We start from the raw sequence: 22,607 nt of genomic DNA, 5'->3' as shown, positions 1-22,607 counted from the left end.
TGGAGGAGGAACAGAGCACCCTGGAAAGCTAGACCTGGAGGGTACAGCCAGACCCAGTCTGGGCCCCCAGCCTCCCTCCCGCCTGCTCTGCAGCCCAACCTGGGCTGCCCCTTGCTTACCCTCACAGGCTGGCCGGGTCCTGGGCCCAAGGCCTCCTGAGGCTCCAGCCAGGTGGGCTCAGTGTGTGCACAGACCGTTCTGTGCCTGCCCGTGCAAGCCTGTGTTGGCCTGGCCTGGGCTGATCTCACAGACAGCTGGTTCCTTGCTCCCTCGGAGGTGTTGGAGCCCAGGTATGTCTCTGCCTGCCTGTGATTGTTTTCTCAGAATGTTTGTAAGTCATCTCTGTGTGTGTGTGTGTGTATATGTATTCTGAGTTTTAATAGTGACTCTAAATGTGTGTGTGTGTGTGTGTGTGTGTGTCCAGCTCTTGTCTCCCCTGCTTCCTGCTCTCTGCCTTCTCCACCCACTGCACTCTAGCCAACACACACACACTTCCTGAAAACACTGAAAAAGAAAAGTCACCCAGAATCCCCTGGGGCAGCACTTCCTCCCCGCCCCTGGGCTGTACCCCTCCCACTCCCCAAAGCTAAGTTGGGATACAACCAGCATCGGCTGCTGGTCTCGTGAGGTCTTACAGGGTAGATGCCCAGGAAGCCCTGACAGTGGCCTCTCCCCTCTGTACCCTTTTGAGGAAACCTTGTGAGACTGAGAAATAGACTCTGAAGGAAAGAGGCTCTACCCCAGCAACAAGTGATCAGCCTTCAGAAGGACCAGGGATTGGCTGGGCTGCAGGGCACAGGAGTGAGGCCTGGCAGTGCAACTCCTGCTGGCAGCGGTCCACTCCAGGCAATACTTCAGGTGTCCAAACATCAAAGGAAGAAACTGAGACCCAGAGCAAGACTAGGGGGTGCTATGTGAAGTGCCTCTGGGAACCTGGATCGGATATGAGCCTCTATGACTCAAGGAAGCGAGCAAAGAGAGTTTGTGTATATGACACTTAAAGTTGAGTAGACAAAGCTAAGGCCGGAAGGCATGGTCTGAACACCAGCTTCTCCCAGAGGGGTTCAGTGACTGTGGGTAAGCCTTCTTGGCATCTCTGAAGTCCTCGAGTTTAAATAATGGTAGAAAGGAAGGTCACTCCAGGTCAGGCAGAATGGAGGCCTGACTCTCAGAGGGAGGAAATTCCATCCTTGCTTATTTTTTGGTTTGTCTTATACCTTGGTCTGAGGTGAGGAATTCTGGCCTGGCCTTGTGCTTCCTGCCTGCCTCCTGTGACAGCTTCTCCCTTCCCAGATATCTGGGTAATATGGGTTGGGGAAAGGGATCAAGGAAAAGGGATGTGGGTGGACTCAGGGCAATTGAACCCTACAGCCAGTGTATGCTTAGGCCTCTTTAGGTGCTGAGTCATCTGTGTACACACTATGGTACCAAGTTCAGCACCTGCAAGGTAGCAGCTAGCTCATGGTAGCTCCCAGCTTTTCACTCCCAGTTTCACCCTGAGGACCTGCCAAGCAGCCAGCGCTGCTCAGAAGCTGGGGATTCAACAATGACCACAGCCCTAGCAGAGCCAACGTGCTAATGGGGTCATCTGGCAACATATGTGCACACACCACTCATACCCAACAGTACACACCTGACAGTACACAGCCAGCCTATGTACATGGCTCACAAATGTGCCCATATGCTGTTGGGGTCCCCACAGCAGTGGTGTATCTGCACATAAGCCCCATGAACCCACACACTTTCTGACACCACACAATCAGCACAGATTCTGCTACACTTGTACCTATGAGGATCACACATGGCTACTCTCAGGACCTGCACAAGTATGCAAAAGTACACAAACATGCTACTACGTCCCACTAGCTTATACAAACACATCCATACCCTGTACACACACACCCAAACTAGCCCAGGGGGCATGCCTCCCACTGAGTCAAAATGCAGAAAACGCAGGTGCAGACAGGATGATCCCCAGATTGTACAGGAAGCCTGGTGATTGATCTGAGCTAGACAGAAAGGCTCGCCAGTCACCACCTGATCTGCGTGAAAGGCCACAAGACTGAGAACTGCAATGTAAGCAGGGCAGAAGGTCATGTGAAGAGAGACACAGATACAGAGGCATACAATGGAGGCATAAGCAGTCTTCCACCATGCACCAAAAGCCTGGGCAAAGCTGGGTACCAGTGGCTCACGCTTGTAATCCTAGCTACTCAGGAGGCTGAGATCTGAGAATTGAAGTTCAGAGCCAGGCAGGCAGGAAAGTCCATGAGACTCTTATCTTCAATAAACCACCAGAAAACTAGAAGTGGTGCTGTGGCTCTAGCGGTATAGTGCTTGCCTTGAGCTGAAGAGCTGAGGGACAGCGCCCAGACCCAGAGTTCAAGCCCCACGACTGACCCCCTACCCCACCCCAAAAAAAGTCCAGGGCAGCACAGGAAGTTGAAGAAGGGGAGAAAGCCACCAGACAGGAAGGGAGCTCATCTTAGCCTGATTGAACTTGGGAGGCTCTATCTAATTTTTTTCTTTTCTTTTTTTTAAGTTTAGGACTAGGACTATGCTTTTACTCATTGGCTAGCGCTCTATCAACTGAGCCATGCCAACTCTCACTATGTTTGTTTTTGACTCAGAGCCTCATGCTTTCACTTGATTTTCACTCTAACACTTGAGTCACATCTCACTTTAACTTTAATGAGGATTAGAAATGTCTACGAGTCCAAATACTACAACCAGGGAAGCCAGGCCTCTCAACTTCTCCTCTACCCACTCCGTCCCAAAGAATGGTCTTAAGTTGCAGAGAACACAGTTGGCCCTCAGGATCCCAGGGTTCACATCCGTAGATTCAATAAACTGCAGACTGAAAATACTTGAGAAAACCCTTGTCTGGATGATGAGGTTGAAATTATTTTAAAAAATTATTCGTTTATGTAGGAGAATGGTCACTAGAGGGCAGAATAGCACCAGAAAACTCCAATCTAGGCTAACCAAGCTCCTGAGGAACCCTAGTACCTATCCCCAGTGGTACAGATCCAGAAAAGGCACAAACCTCTTTTTGTGCTTCCATTAATCAAATCTCATTCTTTTCTTTTTTCTTTTTTCTTTTTCTTTTTTTTTTGTCGGTCATGGGGCTTGAACTCTGGGCATGGCGTTATCCCTGTACTCTTTAGCTCAAGGTGAGTGCTCTACCACTTGAGCCACAGCACCACTTCCCATCAATCAAGTCTCATGCCAACACACATCTGGCTTGGCGTTCCGGGCCTCCTAGCTTACTATTCCTCGCTGAGTGGGGAGACCTTCCCAGACCTTTCCCACAAGATTGGCATGGGTCCAGGCAGTGCTCCCCTCCCTCTTCTGAGCCTTAGTTTTTTGTTTTTTGTTTTCCCTGCTTGAAACAAGGACACGAATCCTCAGAAGGCTTTCTTCAGGAAATAATGAACAAAATGTCCTGCATAGTACCCAGCAAAACTAGGGACCAGGCAGGGTGCTGGTGGCTCACACCCATAATCCTAGCTATTCAGGAGACTGATCTAAGGGATTACAGTTCAAAGCCAGCCTGAGCAAGAAAGTCTGAGACTCGTATCTCCAATTAACCACCAAAAACATAAAAAAGCCAGAAATGGAACTGTGGTTTAAGTGGTAGAGCACTAGCTTCAAGCACAAAAGCTCAGGGATAGTGCCCAGGCCTTGAGTTCAAGCCCCAGGACAGGTACAAATAGTAATAATAATAATAATAATAATGATTCAGGGACTGCCCAGGCCCTGGACTAGCAATAAATAAATAACCAAAGACCGGGCATTATCTCTCTGTACACATTTTCTCTTCTAAGCAACCAATAAATCCCACATCCAGCTATAAACCCACATCCAGCTCCGACTGCAGGCACTTATTCCCGGCTGGACACTGAAGCAAAGGGCAGGGAAAGAATATCTGAAATGAGCAGGAGAGGAGACGCAGTTGGACAGGAACAGACAGAGAAGGCAGTTCAGAGGAGGAGGGAGAGTAAGCAGAGTGAGACTTCAGGAGATGTCCTAGGATTGGGCAACATTTGTTAGGCACAGTGTTGCGACAGAGCACAACCTCCAACAAGCCATCATCACAGGCCTTCTACTCGTACATGTCACTTCCTAGTGCCAGAATGTACCCTGACCCCTGGCAGTACCTCACACTTTCTGGTCACTTCCGTTACTGGGCCTTAGATCTGTGATGGCACCACTACTCACTCAGCCAACCACCCAAGACAAACCTGTATGCTGATGTGGCTCCCTCTAGACTCTCTGTCATGTCCAGACAGCCTCGCTCAAGTCATGGACACTCTAGAGGCCACATCTGGTCTCAGTCTGCCCACCTGCCACTAGGAACGTTGGCACAGTCTGAGGAAGATCCCACCTGGCTCTCTTTCTCCCATTACCCTTACCAGCGGCCTATACCCCTGGATTTCACCCCTTGTCTCTGCTGGAATCCTGCCTGGCTCCCAAGCCTGGGCCTGCAAAGTATGACCAGAGCCCTCCCCAAGCCTCCAAAATGTACATGAGTGTGCTTTTACTGAGTACCCCTCTTACCCCAGTGCCAAGGCCACAAACTCCCCCCTGACTCTCTAAGGTCCTCCGCCCTGCCATTGGTGGCACTGCTCACCTCACCAGCAGGTGCGAAGGTCCTGTGCGAGGAGGCACAGGTGGCACATTTGGTTCCACCAGATGTCGCTTGGCTGGCAGTGGAGGCAGCACAGGCTCTGGGGCAGCTGTGGGTGGGGCGGCAAAGCAGGCAGGCGGAAGGCAGCTCCTGCGGGGTGGGATGGGGGGCGCAGCAGGGAGCCCCTCATCCTCTCCAGCAGTGGGCTGTGGTTCAGGTGGCATGGCTGGAGGAGGTACTGAGCGGAAGATGTGGCGTTTCATGGGCACAGGCCGTGGGGCAGGGCGAGGTATAGGAGCTGGGGGCGCATGGGCCCGTAGCAGGCCAGCCAGGATGCGGCGGCGGTGGCCAGGGAGAAGCAAACCCATGTCCACCAAGCGGGCATCACTGAGGCCTTGGCACTCAGTGGCCCACACCAGTCCATGCTGCTCGAAAAGTCCAGTGTACTGCTCCAGATGTAGCGCTCGCAGCCACTCTGCCACGGACAGGGCAGCATCGCCACCCTCTGCCATGCTTCGTACCAGCACAAGTCCAGCTAGCAGTGTCAGTCCAGACCTAGGAGAAAGGAGCACAGGTCAAAGGCATGTCGCCCAGGAAGAGTTCCTGTGATCAGCATCCTCTGACCGTGTCACTCATCAGCCTGGATGATCAAATCCCAAACAATCAAAATCTCTGACTACAATCCCCCCAAATTACAAACACCCCCCAAATTACAAAATCCCCTAAAAGATTCAAACTCCAAATGCTGAAAACCTAAAAGCTAGAATCCTGAACCCCTCTCATGCCACAGGTTCACAGTTCTGTTCCTGAGATTCCACCCTGTCATTCATGGGCCAAGCAAGGCCAAGTTGTGCATAGGGGTCTCTCTCTGCCTGGCTCCTACTCCAGGAAATCCTATATGACCTCCAGAGTGGGTCTTACCCCCACCTCACAGCAAATGGCATGGCTGAAGGCATCAAGCCTACCCTCTCCATTGCCCTCGGCAGACTTAGGACCCAACTCCCCAGAGGGCAGTTCCCAGCTGAAGCCCAGCCTAGGGCTGTGTGGGATCAAATGACACACTGCCACAGGCCTTCAGCATATTCAGTCTGGAGGAAGAGCTTCAGTTCACCCTCCCTCTCCTTCTATGACATTGGAGGAAGGATACCCCATAAGGTGAGGAATTATGATTCTTGTAGGAACACATGTAGCAGAATCAAGTGGTATAACACCTGCCTAACAAGGCAAAATCCTGAATTGAAACCCCAGCACCACACACACACACACACACACACACACACACACACGCACACACACACACACACACACACACACTAATAATAATAATAATAATAAAACTTTAAAAATAAGGAGAGATAAAATATTCATTAACTGTGCTGAGAAAGTGGCTCAGTGGTAGAGTGCTTGCCTTGCATGCATAAGGCCCTGGGTTTGATTCCTCAGCACCATGTAAGCAGAAAAAAGCTGGAAGTGGGGCTGTGGCTCAAGTGGTAGGGTGCTAGCCTTGAGCTGAAGAGCTGAGGGACAGCACCCAAGCCCAGAGTTCAAGCCCCACGACCGACAAAAAAAAAAAATTCATACAAAACCATGTCCTTGTGGCTCGCACCTATAATCCTAGCTACTCAGGAGGTTGAAGTCTGAGGATCACAGTTCAAAGCCAACCCAGGCAGGAAAGTCCATGTGACTCCAATTAACCACCAGAAAACAGGAAGTGGTGCTGTGACTCAAAGTGGTAGAGAACTAGCCTTGAGCAAAGGATCTCAGGAACAGTACCCAGGCCCTGAGTTCAAGTCCCATGACCGACAAAAGAAAAAAAAAAGAAATAAACAATATCTCAGTAGAGATTAAATAAATGTTCCCACAAGAAAAAGACAGAGAAAGGAAGGAAGAGAGGCATGAATGGAGCGAGGGAGGAGGGGTGAGAAGGAGGAAAGAATGACTATGTAATGGGCACATCATTATTACGATAACAACCCCCTAAGATTATAATAGGACAAGTGTCTCACACTTATCATCCCAGCTACATGGGAAGCTAAGCATTGGGAGATTCATGGCCCCAGGCAAAAAGTTAGTGCAACTCCATCTCAGTAGATGAAGCTGGGCATAGTGTGGCTTCTGTCATCCCAGTTATAACAGGAAGAGAAAAATAGGAGGATCATGGTCTAGACACAAGGCCAGGCAAAACAGAAAACCCTACCTTAAAATAATCAGTGCAGAAAAGGACTAGTGTAGCTTGATGGTAGAGCACCTGCCTAACAAGAATGAAGCCCCAAGTTCAAACCTCAATACTGCCAAAAATAAAAATGAATAAGCTGAAAAGGCCCTACTGCCTAATGGCATCACAGCCATTATAACTTCATGGTGTGATATGCTCATGACTCACCTGCATGTGGTGATGCTGTACCTAATACTTGATAATGATAATGAATGTCTGTTATGCTTTTAATCTTTTGACTGTGTATTAAGAGGGCTTGTAATCCTGGCTACTCAGGAGACAGAGATCTGAGAATGTGTAAAGCTATTCTCAAAGATAAATCTGAGGGACCCTTATTGCCAATTAACCAGTAAAAAGCTAGAACTAGATGTGTGGCTCAAGTGGTAGAGCGCCATCCATGAGATAAAATGTGAGAATGCAAGGCCATGAGTTCAAGCCCAAGTACTAGCGCGCGCGCACACACACACACACACACACACACACACACACACACACACACACACACACACACACACAATATAAGCCACATGGAGTGACTGACTATATTTGTATAAGTACACATCTGAAATTCACACATGACAAAACTGCCAAATGACACATTTCTCAGACTGTGTCTCCATCATGAAACATACACATGTCCATAAAAATCAAGCATCCTATGTGGTTGGAAACACCACAGGCCAAGCAATGGTAAATGACAGCCTGGGGAAATCTCATCCTACACACTTCCTGAAAGCTGGAAAACACCTAGAAAAAAGACATAAATAATAATCTAACAGAAAAATGATCAAAGAATATGAATCATGAAATTCACAGAAAGGAAAATATAGGTGAGTCTGTTTTTGTTGTTGTTGTTAGTCATGGAGCTTGAACTCAGGGCCCACGTAGCATCTCTGAGCTCTTTTGTTCAAGGCTAGCACTCCACCACTTTGAACCATGGCTCCACTTCTGGTTTTTGTTTGGTTAGTTGGAGATAAGTGTTTCACAGCCAGAAACTGGTGGCGCACACCTAAAATCCTAGCTACTCAGGAGGATGAGATCTGAGGATTGAGGTTCAAAGCCAGCTGAGTAGGAGAGTCTATGAGATTCTTATCTCTGATTAAACAGCTCAAAGTGATAGAGATCTAACCTTGAGCAAAAGCACTCAGGGTCAGCACCCAAGCCCTGAGTTCAACTCCCATGACTACCCACCACCACCACCAACAACAAAAAACCATCTTGTGGACTTTCCTGCCTCAGCTGGTTTTGAACCATGATCCTTAGATCTCAGCCTCCTGAGTAGATAGGATTACAGGTATGAACCACCAGGGTCCAGCTATAGATGGTCTTTGAACATATGACAAGGAAATTAATGAAAGACAAAGACAAAATACTTCTTCCCACTTATCAGATGTCCAAACAGCAACAAGTCTGAAAATATATAGCGGATTGTGGGCAATGATCCTGCAGTTTTATTGGCCAGTTTCTGAAGTGACAAATATAGGAAGTTATTAGCTACTATACTGTCAAGAATAACAAAAGAGCCGGGCGCTGGTGGCTCACGCCTGTAATCCTAGCTACTCAGGAGGCTGAGATCTGAGGATCGCGGTTCAAAGCCAGCCCGGGCAGGAGAGACCTTGAGACTCCTATCTCCAATAAACCACCAGAAAACCGGAAGTGGCGCTGTAGCTCAAGTGGTAGAGCGCTCGCCTTGAGCTGAAGAGCTGAGGGACAACGCCCAGGCCCAGAGTTCAAGCCCCACGACCGACAAAAAAAAAAAAAAAAAAAAAAAAAGAATAACAAAAGATTGGAAATAACCAAAATGTCCATCCATTGAAGAATAGTTAACTAAATTACAGGGTAGTCATACAACAGAACACCATGCAATCATTAAAAAAGGAGGAAGCTGTGTATGGAATGATATTCTAACAGTCTGCCTTTTGTGTGAAAAAAAAAAAAAAACTAACAAGAGTGTAGACCAGTATGCACTATACAATGTAAACAGCACATCTGAAGAGAGACGGGAGAATGTGGGTTAGTATGTATTGTTAAATGCCAACAAAACATCTGAAGAGGGTTGAGAGACCAGGCTACACCACGTACTTCTCTCCTGATGACTGAACTCATGGGGCCTGAGGCTTAAACAATTTACATGCCATTTTTGGTAAACCAGATCACAAGAATATATTATTTTTTAAAAATTCACAAAACATATGACAAAAATAAAACAACACCAAAACCACACCACCACATGCACATTGCTCCAGCCCCTCTTTGGACCCTAAAGGAGCTCAAGCAGATTAAGCAGATTTCCAGCTTCCCTGGAAATCCACCCCTGTAAGGGAGAGAGAATGATATTGGATTTGTTTTTCTACCACCTAAATTTTAAATTATGCAAATTAAAAATAATAATAACAACAGAGCTATCTGAGAGAGCCAAAGGAAAGTAGAAATAAAAACACATCCAATGATCTGGATATAGTGGTCCTCAACATTATAAATTACCAGCTCTTCCATGAAAGAACTAGAATTCCAATGTTATTCCCCAACTGAAACCAAGGATTGGAGTTGGTTTAAGACTGACAGGATCTAGAGTTTGTATAAATTGAAAATAAAGACATTGTTATGTAGAAAAGTTAGGTGAAGAAAACTGGGTTAAAGAAAAATATATATTAAAACGTATTTTCTAAAAAGAAAAGAAAAAAATATATATATCTTGCCCATGTAATTGTAACCCCTCTATACAGTATTTTTACAATAAAAAAAAAGAAAAAAGAAAACTATAGGTAGACACATATACAAATACATACCCAGAATTTTCTAAGAAGAAAAACTAGACACTGCCTATGGGGAGAACTGGCAGCTGTAAACTATTTCCTTCTTTTTAATCTTCTAATATTTTCTCCAGAAAAAGTGAGAGAGAGAGAGAGAGAGAGAGAGAGAGAGAGAGAGAGAGAGAAAGAAAAGAAAGGAAGGAAGGAAGGAAGGAAGGAAGGAAGGAAGGAAGGAAGGAAGGAAGGAAGGAAGGAAGGAAGGTGAAAATTTAAAGAGATTAAGTAAGTAGCCAGGTGCTGGTAACTCATGCATGTAATCCTAGCTACTCATGAGGCTGAAATATAAGGATCATGGTTTGAAGCCAGTTCCAACAGGAGAGTCTGAGACTCTTCACACACACACACACACACACACACACACACACACACACACACACACACACACACACACACACACACACACACACACACACACACACACACACACACACACACACACAAACTTACCAGAAGTGGAGCTGTGGATCAAATGGTAGAGTGGTTGCTTTGAGCACAAAAGCTGAAGGCCAGCACCCAGGCCCTGAGTTCAAGCCCCAGGATGAGAGGGTAGGGAGGGAGGAAGGAAAGGAAAGAGGGAAGGAGGCAGAGAATGAGTAAACCCTGGGGATGAGAAAGGGACCACAACTCACCAAGCAAGGATAGACACCCCCACTCCAGCCTGAGGACTCTTCCCTGTCCTCTTAGACCCAGCAAGGAGAGACCTTCAAAAGCTCCCTGGACCAGTTCTCTGAACCCCCCATCTCAGCGTGGAGCAGAGGCTGCTGCATCCAGCCCAGCACTTGCCTTCAGCCCCTCACTCACCAGCTGGGCTGCCAGGGCCGCCTGGTCCTCCTAGAGGCACTGCTACTCCACTGGGCTCAGCATCTTGGCCTGAGGTGGAAGCTGCAGAGACAGAGATGGGGGGCAAAGTCTATGAGGCATCCAGGATGCAGGAGGAGGAAGAGGTCGGGGAAAGTGAAGGACAGACAGATGGGGAAAGCCAAAGAAAAGGGGAAAAAAGCAGGGACAGGCATGGCGGAGGAATAGGAAGAGAGGGAAGGAAAAGGGTTCTGGGGACCACACAGGACTCTAGGCAGCCACACAGTCCTGCCAAAGGTGGGGGCCATGCAGGTACTAAAAAGACTCGGGAGTGGGGCACTAGTGACTCAAGTCTGTAATCCTAGCTACTCAGAGGGTCACATCTGAGGATCATGGTTTAAAGCTAGCCCTGATTAGAAAGAGACTTTTATCTCTAATTAATCACTCCCCCACACACACACACACCAAAAAAAAACATGCCAGAAGTGGAACTGGCTAGCCTTGCGCAAAAAAGCCCAGGGACAGCACCCAGGCCCTGAATTCAAGCCTCAGTACTAGCACACACATAAACACATACACAAAATAATAATAGGGCTCTCCCTTAGAGAGAACCCACCCTCTGTTAGAGTGTACCTCTGCCTTTCTGCTTGTCTGTTTGACTGCTTGCTTGCTTACTCAATAAAGCTCTGCCAAGTTTTCTTACCATTAAAAAATGATAACATAATAATTAATAAATAAAACTACAAGGACTTAGGACTCAGGCTTCTGGCACTGTTTAGGACCAGTGGCAGATAATTCACTGGGAAAGCTGGTGGGGATTGCCCAGGGAAGGCAATACAAAGGGGATAGATGAGCCAGGTGATGGTGGCTCACGCCTATAATCCTAGCTACTCCGGAGGCTGAGATCTGAGGATCACAGTTCAAAGCCAGCCTGGGCAGGAAAGTCCAGGAGATTCTTAACTTCAATTAACCACTAAAAAAACAGAAGTGGCTCTGTGGCTCAAGTGGTAGAGTACCTTGAGCTGAAGAGCTGAGGGACAGTGTCCAGGCCCAGAGTTCAAGCCCTACAACTGACCAAAAAACAAACAAACAAACAAAAAAGAGTCTCATGGACTTTCCTGCCTGGGCTGGCTTTGAACCTTGATCCTCAGATCTCAGCCTCCTGAGTAACTAGGATCACAGGTATGAGGCACCAGCACCTGGCCTGTTTTCCTTGTTTTACCAGAAAGAATGTAGAGCACCGAGAGGCTAACTACTTGGTCTAAAGCATAGATATGTAAGCTAGGAAGAAAGTCGAAATACAACCTAGGCCTGCCTGGTCTACAAAGCAGCTAGCAGTTCAAAATTTGAACATTTGAGATGCAGACCCCAAAATAAGATGCACTAGATTTTGAACACCTGGGATTTTGAAGAATTGGTACAAAAAAAAAAAGTAAAATATCTCAAATTTTTCGTATTGCTTATATGATGAACCACAATATTGTAGATATTGAGTTAAAACATTATTAAAACTAACTATACTTGTTTCTGTTGCTTTTCTCTCCTTTTTTCTTCTTTTCTTCTTTCTTTCCTTTTATCTATCTGTCCACCTATTTATTATTTTCATGCTAAGGATGGAAACCAAGGGCCTTGCTCATGCTAGGCAAGTGCCTACCACCGGGCCATGCCCCCAGCCACACCTGTTTTCTTCAATGTGCCTACTAGTGCATTTATATCACATCTGTGCCTTTCACTGTACTCCTATTGGGCAGAGCAGCCCTGAACCACCCTCCTTGCTCCTCTCAAATTCAAGAACAAGTATGACAGAACACCTGCTAAAGGCTAAGAGAATAACACAAGAAGCTTGCTTGATGATGGTCCCAACCACTCTACTGGACGGGCCAGAGGTAGGAGACAGGAAACTAGTCCTTCCCCAGAGAAGAGCTGGGTTTCTACTGGGCTTCTCTCAACTTCCTATTCCTGTACTACAGGAAGCTAGATAAGGTCAGAGAACCTGGGATTCAACATTGACCTTTGGATCAGCCCTGTTCAAGGAGTTAGAAGCATAAACCCAATGCCTCCAGGAACCTAACACTGGAGGGAATCAACAGCATCAGCCAGTGAAAACAACTAGGGAGGTGGATAAGGGGCGGGGCTTCATCGGGCTATAATCAGGGGAAGCTTCCTGGAGAAGGTAGCTCCATACAAGGTTTGAAGCAGCACACTATTGAGGCTGAAAATGTATCATCAATACTGTCTTGTCTTTACTGAAAACTGAGTTTTTAAAAATTTACTGTGGCCAGGCACCAGTGGCTCACGCTTATAATCCTAGCTACTCAGGAGGCTGAGATCTGAGGATCGTGGTTCAAAACCAGCCAGGCAGGAAAGTCAAGGAGACTCTTATCTCCAAGTAACCACCAGAAAACTGGAAGTGGTGCTCAAGCAGTAGAGCGTTCACCTTGAGCTAAAGAGCTCAGGGACAGTGTCCCGGCTTAGAGTTCAAGCCCCACGACCGACCGCCACACCTCCTCCCAAAAAAAGATTTACTGTGGATTTTTTGCACTAATTTTGACATTAAAATATTCTATGCCTTGGTAACCAAGCTTTTTGATATGCCTTCAAATTCTGCACCCTGGACCAATGCATCCCAGGCTCTACTTCATCCCTGATTTAAAGCTGAAGTCCTTGTTTCCTATGCAACCTCCCAGTCCACCACCTCAGGGGGGCTGATCCCAGCAGTTGGGAGGGTTTGTGCTGTTGGGACAGCACAGCCACATTTGAGGAATAGGTCCCCCTCCTCTCTCACCCTGCCCATCATTCTGGCTCTGTTTCTCTTACTAGTCTAGTTGAAGTTCTGCCCTGCTCAACAGCCTGCTGGGGCTCCCAGTGTGTTCAAGGACCCCTGGCTCCGTACATGCCCTTCAAGCTGGTCCAGCCCTGCCTCTTACTTATGGGTGAAGAAACAAACATCCTCAGGGAGGAAGTGACTTGCCCAAATGCTCAGTGACATGTTCCGTCCACAACTCCCTCCCTGTCACTTCCTACACCAACACACAGCATATGGGGAGCCCCGAAACTGTCAACTGTCTGCTGACAATGAGTAAATAAACCACCCCCATCTCCCCTTCAGGCATCTGCTCCAGGCTGCTTCTTGCAGAAAGGCCTCAGTGACTGACCCTCAGCAAACTCCCACGATGTTCTGCCTGTATCCTGAAAGTCCCCTCTACTCTCCACAATGGAGCCCACAGCCTGACTCTGCTCACAAAGGCACCGAGTCTCCAGTCCGGAGGTTAAGTAAGATCGTTGGGAATCTCCAATCCTTGCTAAACAGTCCTTCTTCAGGTCTGGCTTGAGTCCCTCTTCCTAGATCCAAAACTTTCAACTTTCTAGTAACTATCTCGACCCCAAGGGTTTAACTCTCATTACTTCATCTCTGTCCCAGCCTGACAACTCCCTCTTGGCATCCCTACCCAATATGACTAGTGACACCAACAGCAGAATGACCCAGAGCCTGAACCCAGAGACAGGTGCACTTGAGCTTCTTCCATCTCCTAAGTGCCACCATGTGCCAGCCCGTTCTATTCCCACCTCCACCTGGCTCATCTTCAGGCCAATCCCAAGGCCTGCATGAAGTAGGGACTTACCCAAGTCACTTGCTGGAGTATAAAGAGCATGTGACTGCCTCTAGGCAGCCGTGTGAGGGCAATCTCTCTCCAGAGGGCTCCAGGCTGTGAGGACTTCCTAGGAGTTGGATGGGTAAAGAAAAGAAAGCTGCTGTTCCAGGCAAAGGGAACAGAATGTGCAAGGTCCAGAACAGGAAAGGACCCTACTGAGCGGGAGACAGAAATCCAGTGGAGTAGGAACACAAGACATCCAGAGAGTTTAGTGACTGCTGTTAGTCACTTGAAGGCCTGCTGACCGGGTGGGTGGACCCTTCTTTCCTGGGCCGGCCTTATTTGCATTCTGCTTTGCATGAGTGAATCAGCCCAGTCAGGGCAGTCAGGACAGTCAAAGATCCTAGTGCATTCCATACTCTGCTCCTCAGTCCCTGGGGCCAGGATGCCTGCCAGTGACTCCCACAGACCCTTCTGCAGAGAGCTCAACTCTGGCTTCTAGAGAAGCCTCAGACCTGTTAGCCTGAGTCCACAGAGACCAGCTACCGCCCAGGAGGGTGGCAGATGCCCTGGAGGCTGGTCTGGCCTGCAGGGGGCAGGAAGGGAGAGAGGAAGGCCTAGGGCTAACCAGAGTCCTGAGGCTTGTCCCCTCTTCTTCCTCTCCATGGCCTTCCCCATGCCCCCAGCCTAAGTTTCCCAGCCAAGCAGTCAGCTGGACAGGATCCCTAGCACTCCAACCTCAGGAAAGCCCTCCAAGATCTTCACCAACACACAGTCATCTAGGCCTAGAAACCATACCCCACCCACTTGTACCATAACCTACCCACCAAGACCACATGTACCTCCCACTTTCACCCAGCCCACGGCCACCCCACCCCTCCGCCCAGCCTTCAGCCTTCAGCCTCCCACCCACCATCATCAACCCAACTTCAGCAACTCCTAGAGCCCCATGTGCCCCATGCTTACCTCCACCCTGCCCCACCAGTTCCCAAATGGTACCTACAAGCCAGACCAGCCTCCAGGGCATCTGCCACCCTCCTGAGCGGTAGCAGGTCTCTGCGGGCTCAGGCTAACAGGGCAATAAGTCTTGGGGACACTTCCTGTAGATATGAGGAACTAAGTGAGGGTGGAGTTCCCAGGCTAGAGGGTGCAGAAGTGACCCCCCGCCTCCCTGCAAAGGCAGCTCCCTCAACTCTAAGGTGACTTGTGTAACCCTCCCCACCAAAGGCAGAGAAACCACGGATATGCCCGTCCCCCCCACCAAGAAGCTATATTCTGCCTTTCAAGGAACAGCTGCTACATATCTACCCCAAACAAGTCAACTAAGAAGTTCCTTCCCCATAACTCTCCCAGGCTCCAGGCATGCCCTGCCCTGCTCCAGCTGTGGTAGGGTCTATCTTCTGGGGTCCTGGAGCCGTGGGAGTCCCCCCCTGGCCTAGGGGCATAAAGAGCTGTCTCAGCTGCCCAGTTCCTGAATCAAGACCTGAACTCTGTCCCCAGGGTACAAGATGAGTCTAGACTACAGTCTGGCCCCACAACTTTGGTTCTGAGTCCTAAGAGAGTCATACTATGGTCTAGGCCGTCCATTTGTCCCTCTCTGCCTCACAGATGACTAGGACACGTCACCACATGTGTACGAGAGGCCAGACTTGCATTTTCTGTAGAGTTCTCCCAGGCGAAGGCTGTCACTTCCTGTACGAGTCCCAAGGCCAGCAACTAGAACCGAGCTTATAAGCCAGGCTCCAGTCAGGACCCTCAGCATTCCAGAGATTTCAGGTCTCCTAGCCACCAGTGAGTACCTCACCCCAGCTCCTACCTGGCACCCTGCCTGATGACCTCATCCACAGCAGGGCTCAGTTCTTCCTCTCCTGGCCCTCACTCCACCCATCCACCTGGCCCTGCTGGACAGTGCACCATGTGGATATTCATACACAGAGGACCTGGTGAGAAGCAGGCATGCCATTTTTGCAGCAGCCCGATCATCACCCTAATAAAATAATAAACCAAAGTTTTATTAAGGACATTAATGACTAAGGGACAGTAGACCTCTCTGGTAGCAATTTTAGGCCTTACCCTTATTCTACTCCTCTGTGTGTGTGTGTGTGTGTGTGTGTGTGTGTGTGTGTGTGTGTGTGTGTGTGTGTGTGTGTGTGTGTGTGTGTGTGTGTGTGTGTGTGTGTGTGTGTGTGTGTGTGTGTGTATGTGTGTGTGTTGTAAGTGACTGAAGCCAGGAATTTGTACATGCTAGGCAAGAGTATTCTCTCTACCACTGAATAGTACCCTCATCGTCACTACTGGTCTCTAAAGATTCCACTCTGTGTGTGTGTGTGTGTGTGTGTGTGTGTGTGCACTCTTGAACTCAGGTCCTGAGAGCTGTCCTCAAGGCTAGTACACCACCATGTGGGCCACAACTCCCCTTCTGGCCTGTTTGGTAGTTAATTGGAGGTAACAGTCTCACAGAGCTGTATGCTGATGGCTGGCACTGTAATCCTAACTACTCAGGAGGTTGAGATCTGAGCATCGAGGTTCAAAGCCAGCCCAGGCAGGAAAATCGGTAAGACTCTTATCTCCTATTAATCACAGAAAAAGCTGAAAATGGTGCTATAGCTCAAATGGTAGAGTTCTATCCTTGAGCAAAAAGGAGCTCAGAGACAGTGTTTATGCCCAGAGTTCAAGGCCCATGACTGGGAAAAAGTCTCACAGGCTTTCCTTCTTGGGCTGGCTTTGAACTGTGATCTTCAGATCTCAGCCTCCTATCTAGGATTATAAGTATGAGCCACTGATGCTCAGCTGAAACTTGCACTTTCTACAGATTTCATGTCTATATTGTTTGAAGTTTCTGAAACTATGTCATTTACCTGATTAAAAGATGCAACTGTATATAATTTACATAATTGAAGATGGAACTATGTATCATTTACAGAATTAGAAGGAAAAGGTTGGAGGTATCATTCAATGGTAGAGCACTATCTAGCATGCTTGAAACCCTGGGTTTGACCCTACCTCCACTCCAGTGCGCAAATAAAAATAATAATGGCCATTATTATTTTTAAATAATGGTTATTGTTAGGAAAATAATAAATTGATGTCATTAGAACGGAGGTTACAGCAATTTGTTCTCTAATACCATCAATAATAAGGTAACCATGATTTTAAATATATGCATATATGACTAAAGGAACTATAAATGAAATTGCCAGCCAGGTACCGGTGACTCATGCCTGCGATCCTAGCTACTTAAGAGGCTAAGATCTGAGGATCACGGTTTGAAGGCAGCCTAGGCAGAAAAGTCTGTGAGACTCTTACTTCTAATTAACCACCAAAAAAGGTAGAAATGGAGCTATGGCTCAAGTGGTAGAGTACTAGCCTTGAGCAAAATAGCCCAGGGACAGCATCCAGACCTGAGTTCAAGCCACAGGACCATCACACGGAAGGGAAGGGAAGGAAAGGAGAAGAAGAAATGAAACCGCTCCTGTCCTGGGCCAACTGGACTGGAGTCAGACCTACAGGTTCCTCCTGCCCCACCAGCCCCTCCTGAGAGTCTCAAATTCAGTTAATCAAATAAGATCTCCCTTCCAGGCACCAGGAGGCCAGCAGCCTTCCAGATGGAAAATGCAAAGATCCAGTAGTAGACATGAGACTCAAAGGGTTTGTGGTTTGCATCCACTCCACATGCATCTGACCCCACCCCAGCTCTGATCCTCACCCCAGTCTCCTCAGGCCCAAGCCCCACAGTAAAAAAGGGTCAGGCAGGGAGGAGGGGGGATTCTGTGAAGCCCAGCACTTGCAAATAAATGAAACTGAGAGTAAAAAGGTTTGCTTTTGTTTCTTTTTAGACAGTATCACTATGTAGCCCAGGTTGGTCTCAACCTTGAAATCCTCCTGCTTCAACCTCGAATGTGCTAGAATCACATTCCTGTATACGGTGTAAAAGCTTTGTGAAAAGTTCTGTCACACACTATCCATCTGTGGCCTCACTATATATCTGTCCCCCAAATGGGGGCAATTTGTACCTACCTGCCCTGCCACCATCTTTTGCCCCAGGTTTTTCACACATGCTAGGCAGGCACTCTGAGTCACCCCAACACTTGACCTCTCATAGTACTGGACTCCTGGCCCTGTGCCTACTACTGCCTTTCCCCCATCTATAGGCAAGAGCACCGTGGGGCCCAATGGGCAAACCTTCAGACAGCTTACCTATTCTTACCCATAGTCCTAGCCCAGAGCCACCTTCCCTGCTCCCCCCAACACTCTTAGAGCCTCCACTCAGCCCCTCCCACCTTGTGGTAACCCACACATCCCACACCTGTGGAGTCCCAGGCACCTGCCACCAGCATGGCTGGGGACTGGCCTCCTGCCTGACCTCAGTCACAGAAACACCCTTCCTGGGACCAGGGACTTCCTATCACCTCTGCTACCACATATATTGGGAGAGGCCTGAGGTGCCACAGATGACTCTATGAAGGTTCTTGTGTGACCACTGTCCCCTGGAGGCTAGGGGTTGTGCATGCCTAAATGAGTCTGAAACGGGAAGCTGGCTGACCACAAAAGGGTTGATGTGCACAGGGGTAGGGACACAGCACAGGAAGCAAGAGGGGACGGACCACAGTGACTAGCACCATCATTGCTAGGACCCTGATCATGCACCTGAGCAGTCAAGGGACAGCACGGACCTTAATGGGGAAGGGGAGAGCTGAGAAAAATGGAAAACCCGGTCACACAAGAGGATCTCAGTGGGCTTCTCTGTAGTTTAGAATAAGTGGCTCAGGTGACAAGGGCTCAGACCAGCTTTCTCCTTAGCTGGCCCTTGGAATAGAGAAGCCAGAAGCCAAGCAGCCCATGCTGAAATGGGAAGCTATTATGTTGGTGGGGAAAGAGGATGGGTGGCTGGCGCAGGGGCCAGGCCAGGAGGGAGAGGGGAGACAGGGACAAAGCCCATAGGCTTTGGCCTCCAAGTTGATAGATGACCTTGGCTTTTCCTGCTGTACACAGACAGCAGGCAGGGGGAAGGTTCCTAGTTCTACCTCCTTGCATACTTTGTTCAGGGCCACAAAGAGCATCCTTACCCCACTCCTACTTCCCGCTCCATCACCCATCCAGCTGAGAACACTGTTAGCTGTGCCAACAGAACCCTTACCACTACATGACTGCCTCATAATCTTCAGAATAGTCTAGAACAAGCAAAGAACCTCAGAGAGGTGAAGAAACTTGCTCAAAGTCACACAGGAGAGTCTGAACTTCCTGAGCCCTTCTCTCCACTCCACCTCTTCAGAAGATGCAGAATGAGCCTAGGCAGGAAAGGACAGCAGGGAAAAAGCACATGGGCAGCAGAAAGAAGGATTCTTATCATTGCTCTGAGCCTAAGTCTCCTCATGTATATAAAAGGATTCTTAGAGCTTTACTTTGCAGGCTTGTGAAGAATAAATAACACCTTAAAAACAGATATCAAGCCAGGTGCTTCACTCATGCCTATAATCCTAGCTACTCAGGAGGCTGAGATCTGAGAGACGTGGTTCAGCCAAGGCAGAAAAGTCTGTGAGACTCTTATCTCCAAGTAACCACCAGAAAACTGGAAGTAGCTCTGTAGCTCAAAGTGGTAGAGTGCTAGCTTTGGGCACAAAAGCTCAGAGAGACAGCACTCAAGCCCTGAGTTCAAGCTCCATGGCCAACAAGAAAGAAGAGAAGAGAAGGAGGGAGGAAGGGAGGGAATAGATCCACTAAAACCAGCTCTCACTACCCAGTGACCCTGGATCCCTCAGAGTAAAAACCAAAGAGGGCATGGGGTCCGTTCAGCCTGGGTGACCAGTCCCTATGCGTCTCATCAACTTACTTTAATGTTTCTTCAATGTGAAGACTCTGAACAATGGCTCCTGCCTCAGGGCCAACACTCAACTGCCTCTGCCTGGTACACTCTTGGCCACACAACTGCATGGTTCCTTCCATATTTTCAAGAACTTTCTCAACTGCAAGGCCTTCCTTCCCTGCCTATCAAGTCAGTCTCTCATTTTCCGGTCTCATTCCTCAGCATCCCATGTGTCACTATTTTATAGATCTACTTGTTAATGTCGATCACCTCAACTGGGAGGTATAGCCCTTGCAGTTATTTATAGCTGTATTTCCAGTAGTCAGAACAGTGTTCAGAAAATGCCCAGTAAGTATATGAAATGTAGGAATGGAAACTGAAGCCTGGTTTACAGCAGGTGCTCAATTCGTGACATCTGTTGGCATGTGCAGCCTTTGCTTGCTCACTCTCCTGATGTTACCCTCCTCTACCCAAAACCTTTCCCAGGAAGCCTCCCAAGCAACAATGGGCAGTGGGAGGGACTAGGTATGTGTATGCATGAGCATACACACGCATACACACACTTACACATGCATGCATGGAAGGGGTGGGCAGAGAAGCAACCTGTACTGGGAGGCATTTGGTCTGGGTCTAACACCAGCTTACCTTTTTTAGGAGCCCAAGAAAGGGACAGAGGTTGTTGGACAAGACAAAGCAAAGTTCAGACCAGAGGGGCAAAGCCCAACAGTCTGTTCTGAGGCTTGTTGGAGTCCTCTGTAGTTGGGCCTGCTCCTTCTTCCAACCTCAGAGACACCCCAGCCACTTCCTGCTGGAATGGCCTGATAAACACTGTGGGGAATCTCTGGCTCTCAGGCTCTCACATGCTGCCAACCACTGATCCCAAAGCAGGTGAGCACCACACCAGACTCCCAGGAGTGTCTTAGATCAACCACCACCACTAAGGCAAGTAGTGATCTCCCCATAACTCCCTATTACCCAGTGGGACTCAGGGCCCCATCCACTGGCTCCTGCCTTTGGTCCCTTCTCATTCCCTAACATGTGAACCAGGCCAGGTTTTTGCTGCAAAACTGCATAACAGCTTGCTGAGGGTCCCCAGCAGAGACCAAGGGGTTAAGGGTCAGGTAGGGATAAGCCTTACCCAGCATGCCTATCAAGAGGCAGGCCCCGGGAAGTGGCACTATGGCTCAAAGTGGTAGATCACTAGCCTTGAAAAAAAAGAGCTCAGGGACTGGGAAGGTGGCTCAGTGGTAGAATGCTTACCTCGTGTGCAAAAGGCCTTGGGTTCAATTCCTCAGTACCACATAAACAGAAAAAGCAGGAAGTGGCACTGTGGGTCAAGTGGTAGAACACTAGCCCTGAGCTGAAGAGCTGAGGGACAGTGCCCTGGTGCAGAGTTCAAGCCCCACAACTGACCCCCCAAAAAAGCTTAGAGACAGCACCCAGGCTGAGTTCAAACCCCATAACCAACTGAAAGATAAATAAAGGTCTATCTTTTGCTGGGTGCTGGTGGCTCACGCCTATAACCCTAGCTATTCAGGAGGCTGAGATCCAAGCATCACAATTCAAAGCCAGCCCAGGCGAGAATGTCCATGAGACTCTTATCTCCAATAAACTACTCAGAAAAAGCTGTCAGGGGGCTGGGAAGGTGGCTCAGTGGTAGAGCGCTTGCCTTGCATGCCTGAGGCCCTGGGTTCGATTCCTCAGCACCACATAAGCAAAAAGAAAAAAGCCAGAAGTGGCGCTGTGGCTCAAGTGGTAGAGCGCTAGCCTTGAGCTGAAGAGCTGAGGGACAGCGCCCAGGCCCAGAGTTCAGGCCCCACAACCGGACCCAAAAAAAAAAAAAAAGAAAAGAAAAAGCTGTCAGTGGAGCTGTGGCTCAAGTGGTAAAATGCTAGCTTTGAGCAAAAGAAGCTCAGAGACAGTACCCAGGCCCAGAGTTCAAGCTCTAGGACCAGCCAAAAAAAAAAAAAAGAGGTAGGTCTCACCTCCCCAATCCAGTGGGCAATCAGGGGGCTGTCCCAATGTGGAGCACATCCAACACAGAAGCATATAGCACAGGAAGGGGCTAGGCTAGGAACTGGGGATTAGCCAGGGGATCTTTGGGAAAAGGAGGCTCAGCTCCTGGACCCCAAGGCAGCAGAGTGTCTCCCCTCAGTCTCCTTGATACATGTCTCTCCCTACCATCCCACTCTGTAGAGTCCCCCAGCCTGGATCTGGCTCTGAGAGACTTGATCTGGGTCTGCTGAGCCCGTTTCTGCTGGCCTGTTGCCCAAGGTGTGACCCTAATCTTGTTCTCTGACCCACTTAGCCACCAGTCTCTCTGGGACTCCCCGCACTTGTACACTGGTCTTCACAGGGATGCTCCCATTGCTCCTAGATGGGGCCTAACCTCTTTCTTCCCACCCAAAGCCCCAGAGCTTTCAGGACTACCACTGTAGAGCTTGCTCTACAGACTCTGAAAGTGAAGTGTAGAACATGTGCCAATATGGCAGGTGCAGAGAACACAGAGCCACAAGGCCAGTGGGGCCTCAGACCTTCCTAGAAATTCACCAAACTCTAAGCCTCGGTATAGTTCCAGCTATTTACTATAGCACCAGCCTGGATGCTCAGGTTCATTGGCAACTGGGGGTGATCTAAGCTTTTGGAACCTGGATTTTCAGAAATTCAGAAGCCAAGAATGTCAGGCACAACAAAGCCTAGGGGAAAACACCTTGACTCTCTCATGTCTCAAATCCCAGACTCAGAATTTCAACAA

At 48.7% G+C, this 22,607-nt stretch overlaps 1 protein-coding gene across 6 annotated transcripts in view; it reads right to left on the bottom strand.

Annotated features, from left to right (window-relative positions):
* The window catches only part of Arap1 (ArfGAP with RhoGAP domain, ankyrin repeat and PH domain 1), a 59,166-nt gene that overhangs the window by 32,123 nt on the left and 4,436 nt on the right, over positions 1-22,607 (bottom strand). For 5 of the 6 annotated variants that reach the window (XM_070035079.1, XM_070035081.1, XM_070035077.1 and 2 more), the window contains exons 2-3: positions 10,460-10,540; positions 4,634-5,185 (exon numbers count right to left, since the gene is read on the bottom strand). In XM_070035079.1, coding sequence (XP_069891180.1) covers positions 4,634-5,142 — 509 coding nt within the window. In that variant the 5' untranslated portion in view covers positions 5,143-5,185; positions 10,460-10,540. Of the gene's footprint in view, positions 1-119; positions 315-4,633; positions 5,186-10,459; positions 10,541-22,607 lie in introns of those variants that run through there. The other variant, XM_070035082.1, reaches the window with a different exon arrangement.

The sequence above is a fragment of the Dipodomys merriami genome, unplaced genomic scaffold (assembly GCF_024711535.1).
Source record: "Dipodomys merriami isolate MVZ:Mamm:240054 unplaced genomic scaffold, mDipMer1.0.p SCAF_25, whole genome shotgun sequence".
Taxonomy (NCBI): Eukaryota; Metazoa; Chordata; class Mammalia; order Rodentia; family Heteromyidae; genus Dipodomys; species Dipodomys merriami.
This window is presented reverse-complemented; position numbering and strand designations above follow the sequence as displayed.